Source organism: Halichoeres trimaculatus, unplaced genomic scaffold (assembly GCF_033239565.1).
Source record: "Halichoeres trimaculatus isolate MK-OKI-2021-1 unplaced genomic scaffold, fHalTri1.1 fHalTri1_scaffold_19, whole genome shotgun sequence".
NCBI classification, from domain to species: Eukaryota; Metazoa; Chordata; class Actinopteri; order Labriformes; family Labridae; genus Halichoeres; species Halichoeres trimaculatus.
In genome coordinates, this window is record NW_027437197.1 from 1,218,521 (window position 1) to 1,228,581 (window position 10,061).

The 10,061-nt window shown below is 40.9% G+C and overlaps 1 protein-coding gene across 1 annotated transcript in view; it reads left to right on the forward strand.

The window, feature by feature from the left end:
• itgbl1 (integrin, beta-like 1) overlaps positions 1 to 9,674 on the forward strand; it is a 46,574-nt gene extending 36,900 nt beyond the window's left edge. Inside the window, exons 9-11 of the mRNA XM_074694880.1 lie at positions 286 to 432; positions 2,772 to 2,885; positions 7,890 to 9,674. Of these exons, the coding sequence (XP_074550981.1) occupies positions 286 to 432; positions 2,772 to 2,885; positions 7,890 to 7,978 (350 nt within the window). The 3' untranslated portion in view covers positions 7,979 to 9,674. The remainder of the gene's footprint in view (positions 1 to 285; positions 433 to 2,771; positions 2,886 to 7,889) is intronic.
• The last annotated feature ends 387 nt before the right edge of the window (positions 9,675 to 10,061 follow it).

Here is a 10,061-nt window from a genome sequence, read left to right on the forward strand (position 1 = left end):
TTTCATGTCCCCGGGGGAAATACAATAAGCCCGCTGCGTCTCTGTCGTCTTGCTGTGGCTCTGCCGGCTCGTTCTGCCTATTACTGTCAAGGTTCAGTGTCTGCTCTGTCAGCTTCCTCTGCTCATCTGCTTTATTGCTCTCCCTTTCCTCCAAAGTGGCGTTTCTCCTGGCTTTCACTCTGCCTGTGGAGGCTTTATTTATTTATTATCTCCTCTCAGCGTGTGTGTGTGTGTGTGTGTGTGTGTCTCCTCGTGAATAAAGGCCCCTCTGCTCTGCGTCCACAGGTCACGGTTTCTGCTCCTGCGGACGCTGCATCTGTCAGGACGGCTGGTTCGGGAAGCTGTGCCAGTTCTCCAGGTCATGTGACATGAGCGACGACCAAAGCAAGGAGCTGTGCGAGACGTCTGATGGAGTCGTGTGCAGCGGGAAAGGTGAGACGCCTTCTTCTGAAAGCTGCCGAGGAAAGTTTCCTTACCACAAAAAGAAATCTGTCATTACAGGAAAACTTTAAAGGTGCAGTTCAGAGACTTTTAAGTAAGGTGTGTATACATCAAACATGTTTCCTGTTTGTGGAGGCTAAGTTAGGTACCAACCAAGGGGTAACGTCTGGTTTAGAAAAATGAAGCAAATGAGGAAGTGATAAAAGTTGCTGTTCATCCAGAATCCACTTGAGTCTGGCTGCAGAAAGACCAAAAATTGCGTTCATGACAAGCCAAAAAAACAGACATTTTGGGCCCTCGTTTTTGTTACTGTGCATCAGGAACAGACGTGTGAAGACTACGTTCATATTTTATACATATACCAAGTCCTGATGTATGGTGGCCCCTGAGTGTCAACAACACAATAAAAGTTAAAAGAAGCGAGCTATCCCAACGGTCACAGAAGAGTTGAGAAAGTAAATGAGGTTTTTTTATATCCTTTATATTACTTCTATTTTTTATTTACTGGAAAAACACCTCATTAATATTTAGCTTTATGAATCAGTAACATTAGCATTAAAGCTATATATATATCATAGCTGAAAGTCAAAAAGAAAACAATCATTTTCATAACTATTTTGTGACTATTAGGAAACTTTTCCTCTTTATTCCCGTTGTGTTGTGGCTTTTGCATTCATGCCTCTGCAAATCAGCTAACACCTACCGTCCACTGCAAAAAACTGAGATCTGATCAAGTGTTTTTGTCTTATTTTCAGTAGGAAATCTCATTTTAGGCTTAATATGGGCCACATTCACCTGAGCAGTCCAGAAAAATAAATGATTACAAGTTATTTAAAACAAAAATGAGGTCTGAATTGATGTAACAAGTAATGAAATTCTCGAAACAAGACTGATAAGTTGAATCTGGCTCATGTAGAGTATAATAACATTCTTTACTTAAAAAAAAGACAAACACACTTGATCATAGCTGTGGGAACACAGCAGGGGGGGGCACAGGTGGCACGCATCGTGTCGTAAAACGGGGCTACCTCCGCTGCAGAGCCACAGCTGGCTACAAGGCGCTCGCCGCTTAGTGTATCAGTCCACGCGCGGACTGATATAAACAAACGCAGGTAGTCTGCCAGGACAAAGAGACACGATGAGAACTAGAGCCTTATTTAGCGGTGTTTTTGTGTGAAAGTAACGCGCTGAAAATTCTCTTAATAAAGCCTGAATGCAGACCGATATTAGAGTTTTTCAGTGGGAGTCCGTTTATTTGTGTTTTGGTCAAGTAAAATATGGCCCCGTCTGAGTGCAGAGGAAACCTGCAGAGGAGCAGGGAGGGGGTGTTTGGTGCGAGCGCTCTGGGCTTCTGCTGCACAAAAACACTGCTGTAGGGGTAATTTCTGCCCTAAACCTTGTGATAGGACCCAACTTGTTCCATCCCGGAGGATCACTTTAAGGTAAAAGCCGAAAAAAGTGATTGAAAGTAATGTTTGATGTGTTTTACTCTGAAAGACAAATGACAGAGAGCTCATTAAGGTGTTATTTCATAATAAAGTGAAACTCTAATGAGTTTGAAATGAATAAAAAAGCCCAAATGGACAGGAAGTGCAGCAGAGCCGAGCGCCTAACGTCTGAAACACTGATTGCACAGACAGCCCTGCAGCTCATTGGCTGCCTGTACGTTGTGTTATGTATGTTGATAATGATCCTCTTTACATCGTCCCCACATTAGATGAACCATTACACACCAAATGACTCTGCTGGATGGATTTCTCCTCCGTCTTGAACCTGCAGAGCCGCTGCAGCAGGTCGGTCCCTGCAGAGCCGAGTCGGTTCAGGAAATGAAGACGAGCGTGTTCATCCTCCACGCTCGGATACTTTCAGACAGGCAGAACAATCTCAGCTCCTCCTCCTCGTCTCACCTCTCACACAGCTGTATCCTCCTCCTCCTCTTCCTCACACACACACACACACACACACTGAGCTCCTCTAACTGCTGTGTGCAGGAATCAGAAACCATCTCCAACATGTTAACATGTCAGCATCCTGCTGCCACCCAACAGGCAGGCGTGGGAGCTCAGAGTGTGGGTGGACTGGTTTCCTGGTAGAAGAAGTTTATTAGGAGCTGTTTCCCTCAGGAGCATCTCATATCCTGCGCGCCTGCTGCGTGAATCCTCTGAGTGAGAGAAATCAACAGGAAATAACAAAAAAACACAATCACCAGGAGGACGGTGTGAAAATCAAATATACAGTCAGACTGTTAGTCAGCGCAGGTGAGGAAACTGTTATTTAACAATCCTGTGTGTGTGTGTTTTAATGTGTGTGTGTGTGTGTGTGTGCTGCAGGTTCCTGTCACTGTGGACAATGCATCTGCTCCCCTCAGGAGTGGTGGGTGTCCGGCGAGTACTGCGAGTGCGACGACCGAGAGTGCGACAAACATGACGGCCTCATCTGCACAGGTAGGAAGACTTACCCCCAAAACCTTTGAAGAGGAAGACCAGACACAGATCTGCTGCATAAAAAAGGGGCAGGGGTGGTCATCCCCCTGGTGGCCATATTGTTGAAAACCTGGTGTCAAAGTGCCCTAATAGGAGCCAAAACACACAATTAAGTGTACTAAGAACACTTTTAGGGGCCATAATGTGCCAAAATTCCCTCCTTGGGAACCAAAACCTGTGTGAAATGCCCCCTTAGAAGCCTAAAAATGGGCTTGAATGCTCTCTTGGGAAGCAAGGTGTGCTTAAGTGACCTATTGGCAGCCAAAATGCATGTTAAATGTCCTCTTAGTAGCAAAAACACACACTTAAATGTACTAAGTACACTTATGGGGGCCACAGTGCACTAAAGCAGGCTCTTAGGAGCCTAATTACACGCTTAAGTGATTCATCATTTGGACATAAGAAGCAAACAAGGCTGCAATTAAGTTTAAAACAAGGGTCTTCAACCTGTGAGTAGAAAACACAGTTCTGATTTCATTTTAACTAACAACATGCTTGAGTTGTACTCATGCTTGATTCATGGTAATATTTAAAGATGAACATAAAAAAACACAACATAAAAAAAATGATGAATTGAGTAATATTAGCACAACATGCTATCAAATTCAAGTATTCTCCAAGAAAAGTTTTAAATATTTGTAAGTAAATACATTTTTTTGCATTTTTTTATTTTTACATATTATTTAATTTGATTTTTATTTATTTATTTATTTTTTTTATTTAAAAAAAAAATTGCAACTTTGGGGGATTTTCAAAATTTTGTGAAAATTCCACATTTTGGGAAACTTAAGCTTTCAAATTTTTTGTAAATTAATAAAATTTGTTAAGTTTTGTTCTTGTTCTCAATTTAAACCTTTTGAAATTTCTAATAAAAAAAAATGTTTGCAAAATTTTGAAATGTATTTTTTTTAATTTATGTAAAATTTTCAAAAAAAAAAAATCTTTTTTCGTTTTTTAATATTTTTAAAAACTTGAACAATATTTTGAAATTTCTGCAATTGTTTGAAAATTAAATGTTCAAAAAATAATAATGCCCTTTTAGCAGCACACACACACACACACACATAAATTTACTTTGTATATTTTTGGGGGCCACAGTGCACTAAAGCAACCTCTTATGAGCCAAATTGCACGCTAAAGTGTCCCCTTTCACTTCTTAACACATACCTAAGTGTCCTCTTAGGGGCCAAATCATAAGTTAAGTACACTCTTGGGGGCCATAGTGTGCTAAAAAGTGCCATACTGGGAGCCAAAACAAGTGCTACGTTCCCCTCTTTGGAGCCTATATGCACGCTAAAATGCCCTATTTGAAGCCAAAATGCACCCCAAAGTGCAAAAAGTGGCCTTTTGGGGGGGATAGAGCACTAAAATGCTCACTGGCGGACGAAAATAAGGGCTAAAGTGCCCTCTTGGGAGCCCAATTACATGCTCAAATGCCCTTTTAAGAGCCAAACATGTGTTAAGTACACTCATGGGGGCTAAAATGCACACTAATGTGCCCACTTGGTGGCCTAAACACACCTAAGTGCCTTCTAGGGAGCCAAACATCCTTAAAAGTACACTTGTGGGGGCCATAGCGGGCTTAAACGCCCTCTTGAGAGAGAAAATGTGCCTAATGTTTCCTACTGGGAGCTAAAACAAGTGCTATGTTGCACTATTATGCCCTCAAAAAACCCGCAGAAGTCGTTGCTCTCATTAGTGGTGAGGACACACTGTTGGTGCCTTTTTTCTTTTCGCCCCTGCCCTTAAAAAAGTCTGCGCACGCCACTGTGCTGGAGTTAATGGTTGTTGTCTGATAAATAAATTATTTTAACACATTGATCCACATGATTCAGTGTTTTTCACGGTGTTGAAGTCTAGTTTCTCTCTTTCTCTGAAACCGTGTTGTCAGATTCTGTCCATGAAATCGAGCAGCGAGCGTTCCTAACACACAGATTCTCCACATCACTCAGCCGTGGGTCATGTGACAAGGATCTGCTGCTCCATAAAGAGCTCTGATTGGCTGATATGAAGAATACATGTTGGTATCATTAACATGGAGAGGATGGCTCTGTCCCTGCTGCCTGTGACTGTGTTAACGTTCAGGAGGAGCCTTTAAAGTCTCACAGCGTCAGATTCTCCTAAAGCTGGAGTATTTAGAGGTTTAACACTCAGTGATCTCCAACTCTCTGCAGACATAGACACAGTCCCTCCCTTTCCTCCCAGCTCTGGACTTTTTCTGCCTCTGAGCCGCTGAAGCTCATTACATGACATTAAGGCTGACATTTGGAGTCATGGAGTCATGATGAGAGGCACTTCTGAACAGCTGTCCAGATCCTGACAGGCCCCGGGGCAAAAATAATTATAAACATGTTCTGAGATTTCCATTATCAGTGGGGAGAAGACGGCTCCTGTGGATGAGCGGAGACTGTGTGTGTGTGTGTCTGTGTGTGTGAGAGAGTGTGTGTTTGGTCTCAATTATTCCCTCCATTCTCTGACTCACCGATGAAGCTGTTCTCATCAGGAGGACGGGACAAAAGCTACATCTATCAGTGAGGATGTTGGAGTGTTCACAGGTTCACTCGGTTCATCCAGCCCAGCTGTGGAGTTAGATCACAGGAAACTCCAGTTAAACACTTTAATACCAAGTTTAGAGTCTGTTTGTCAACATGTTTCACTCCACAGGGGATCCTGACCTTCACAGCAGCCGCCCTGAAAAAGATCGTTACAGGGAAAGTTTGATCATTTGGACAAAAGAAGCAAACAAGGCTGCTATAAAGTTTAAACCAAAGGTCTTCAACCTGTGAGAAGAAAATACAGATTTTAATTCTGGATTAATTTTTACTGACAATGTGCTGGATTCATACACATGCTTGATTGATGGCAAGACATAAGCAAACATCAAAAAATGATGAGTTGAGCGATATAAGTAAAACATGCTAACTTATTCTAGTATTCTTGAGAAAAGTTGGGAGTGAATACATTTTTTTGCATTTTTTTTATTTAAAAATTTTTGATTTTGATTTTTTTATAAGGTTTTTTTTTTTTTTTTAAATTTTGCGATCTTTTTTTATTTAAATTTTTTTATTTTGATTTTTTTCGTTTTTTTTTTGTTGTTGTAAATTTATATAAATTTGGCATTTTTTTGGATTTTCAAAATTTTGTGTAAATTCCCCATTTTAGGAAATTTAAGCAGTTTTCAAAGTTTCCAAAGTTTTTGAATTTTTTGTAATTTTATAAAATTTGAAATTTTTGCATGTTTTCAATTTAAATATTTTGAAATCTATATATTTTTTTGGAATTGTTGCTTATTTTTGAAATGTCAAAATTGTTTGAAATTTTCACAAAATTGTGAAATATCTTTTTTTAAATTAAATTAAGTAAATAAATATATATATATATTTTAAAAATATTAATTTTCTAGTTGTTTTTTCTACAATTTTTAAAAACGTAAAAAATATTTCATAATTTTTGCAGTTCTTTGGAATTTAGATATTTAAAGAAATAATAAAATATAAAATGTATCAAAAATTGAAAAAATTAGACATTACTTGTTTATTTTCATAAATTTAAAAAAAAAAAATCTTGTTTAGATATTTTTCCTGAGTTTTTGACTTCTTGCAGAAATTCATATACCTTTAGGCTTTTTTTGCCAAGATAAAGTAAATTTTGCATATTCAGAATGACTTTGATCCAGTTGAGCTGCTCCTAGAAAAGTGAAGGTTGCAGACCCCTGGGTTAGACCATGAATCCTGGAGAGTCAAACCAACAAGTATCTCTGGTGTTGATGAGTAATGGTGATGACTTTAGTCAAACACAAACCGTCAGTTTTCAGTTAAACTCTCAGAAACAAGGAGCTCAGCATGGAGCGCGGCTCAGGGACCATAAACTCTCATTAAACCTCTTCCTTTAACCTGAAGGTGGGAGAGTCTGCTCTCTCTGCTTCCTGTGGTTCAGAGCGCCTCAGCGGAGAGTCGGGACGTTTGAGTGACAGACTGCAGCGTTGTTGGTTTTGGTCTTTTCTGGGGATTTATTGTCAATAAGAAGAAAAGAGTGAAAGGCCGGTTTTATCCTTTAATCAGAGGAGAGTCTGTGTCGTCTGGATTCAGCAGATCAACAAACAGCTGAAGCGCTCTTCTCCCACCTCTCTCTTCTTGCTCTTCCTCCTCCTCCTCTTCCTCCTCTTCTTTCTTTCGTTTCCACAGTAGACGTGTCTTTTCAGCTGTGTGACAGCAGACCAGCAGGAGGAGTCCTCCTAACCCCCTCGTCCTCCGTCTGACAGCTCGGGGAGCTCAGGGAGAGCTCTGGGCTGCTGGATGATAACACAGAATAAGATGCTTTCCCACTCTGGGTATTTCCTCAGACCTGCAGACGTCTGTTTGTGAGCGCCTCCTCAAAGAGCCAGGATGCTCTCTGATTCAGCTGAACTCAAACCTGAGACCTCAAACAGTCAGATTTACCTGCTCTTGGTTAAATTAAGAGTTGTTGCCACTTTGATCTCAGTTTGTGGAGCAGGCGCCCCATGTACAGAGGTAGATTCCTGGCCCTGCATTTCCTACATCTCTCAAGCTGACCTTTCAAAATAAAAGCACAAGGAACCCTCCAAAAAAGCCTCAGTGCATCACAAACACAGCTCACAGTTTGTTTTTATCCTTTTTGGCTGATTTATCAAACGACAGCTAAGAGAGAAGTGTTAGAGGTAATTAAGAAGAGTGTCAAAAAACAAATAGTAGCCGTATTCAGGGAATCTTGGCTTCACAGTGATTAAAAGATGATTTTAAAAGGCTTCCTCTCCCGGTTAGTATCGCTGGCAGGAGCGGTGGAAAAACCACAAACTGTCCTGAAAAGTGCAACTCGCAGCCTCCTCCGTCACCACACCCAGAGCCAGCGGAGAGCTGCTCCCAGAGAGGCAGGGTGTGAAAAGAGGAACCTTGTTAAAGGTCGAGCTTTTAATTCACAGCTTTTCTTCTCACTTCTTCCTCGCAGGGAACGGCCTGTGCAACTGCGGCAGCTGTGAGTGCTGGGACGGCTGGACGGGGAATGCCTGCGAGATCTGGGTGGGGACGGAGTACTGAGTCCAGGAGGACTCTGGGTTTAGAGACAGGAGGACTGGCTGCCTGGAGCGACCAGGTCACCGCTGATGGTCACCACCAAGGCCGGCGGGGAGTCGTGACTGGACACGGAGGAGATCTGCATCCTGTTAACTGCATTCACTCTTTTATTGTACTGGTTACAAGTTGTCCTTTCAAACTGTCAAACTGGGAGCTGTAGGAGAAAAATATCATGTACACAAAAACAGCTTTATGTCTAACTGTTATAATATATAGAAACGCTTTAATATTGAAGATGATGACATTTACAGAGATGCAGGTACAGATTTAAATATTAAGATAGACTTTGGATTGTTATGGGAAGTAGCCCCTGATCAAAAAAGTGAAGCCAATGTGCCTTAAAGCTGCAGACTGTCTGCTCACCAGCAGGGGGCGAGCATGCTGGGAGCAGGATAGTCTGATGTGGTGAAACAGACGGTAAAATGAGACAAATGTTCACGTTTATAGAAAGTTAATAACTTCAAAATGTAGTTTATGATTAATTTTAAAACATGAAGGAGCTAGATTTTGGAAAAAAAAAGATGTAAAAAAAAGTTATTTTTTAAAGCTAAAGTCCTTATTTTAAAGATCTGTTTCTTATGACAGAGTATGCTTGTGTTGGTGAAGTAACTCATTTTCCCTCCAGGTCAGTAGGTGGCAGTAATAGCCTTGAGAGACCTTGAGGTTAACTTTGACCAGAAGTAAGACACAGCACTTTATAAACACCCTCTCTAACAAATATGTTCATTTAAAAAAATATATGTATATTTGAAGAGTTCATTTGCAAAAGCAGATAACTCCGTTTTGAAAAAGAAAAGTTTTTAAAAGAAACAGCTGTGGCGTATAGCGGTTTCTGCAACAAAACATGAGCTTTGATCCGGTTTCCAACAGGAGATATCGGCGTTGCACCAAAATGGATTTCAGCTTTCTAAACAATTCAATACAAAGAGTAAACCACAAGCATCAGCTCATTTTTTTTCCAAAATGGCGTTTATCTGTTTGGTAATGACTAAATATCTGAATATGAAGCTGGTTCACTAACACCAAGATGACAAGGAGCTACTTCCACTTCTACAGTCTGAAGAAAATCACAGGAGGAGACTATGAGTCTGTTTTTGATGGGTACAGATTAAAGACTGTATGGAAACACAGGCTGTTTTCCAAACCTCCTACTACACCAGCAGCGCCGACTATTTTGGCTGAAATCCAGTCTGTAGTAGTCAGTATGCTCAAACTTGCAAAATCTGCAGTAAACTAAAAATCCTGGATGTCCGACTGATCCAGGAAAATTTCTCAGTCTGCAACAGACCAGTCTACCTGACATACTGTTTCCCACAATGCACGGCGCTAACGCTGTTTGTCAGTGCGGTGGCAGGTTTTGGTGAATTACTGCCATCTACTGGAATTAATCAACATTATAATTACAACACAACACTAACGTAAGACCGTCCATGAGATAGATCCAGTCGTAAAAGAGGTGTTTACTTCTACAAATTCATTATCCCATACATGAATTATATAAGAGTATTTTTCCATCAGCTGTAAAAAATAAAAATCCCTTTCAGATTCATTTTCAGTAGACGATATTACTTTTGGTGTAAGATTAGAAATCAAGACTGATGATTCTGTTTGATATGATTAACAAAATATGTCAAGATGCAAGAAACACCCCCTCCCTGCTCCTCTGCTGGTTTCCTCTGCACTCAGACGGGGCCATATTTTACTTGACCAAAAACACAAATAAACGGACTCCCACTGAAAAAATCTGATATCAGTCTGCATTCACGATTTATTCAAAGTGAACGGCAGGTCGTCCTCGCTCTCATAATCACTCATCTTTACATTGTTATTGCGTAATTCGTCCTGGCAGACTACCTGCGTTTGTTTATATCTGGCACGCCGCGCACGGACTGATACACTAAGCGGCGAGCGCCTCGTAGCCAGCTGTGGCTCTGCAGCGGAGGTAGCGCCGTTTTACGACACGATGAGAACTAGAGCCTTATTTAGCGGTGTTTTTGTGTGAAAGTAACGCGCTGAAAATTCTCTAAATAAAGCGTGAATGCAGACT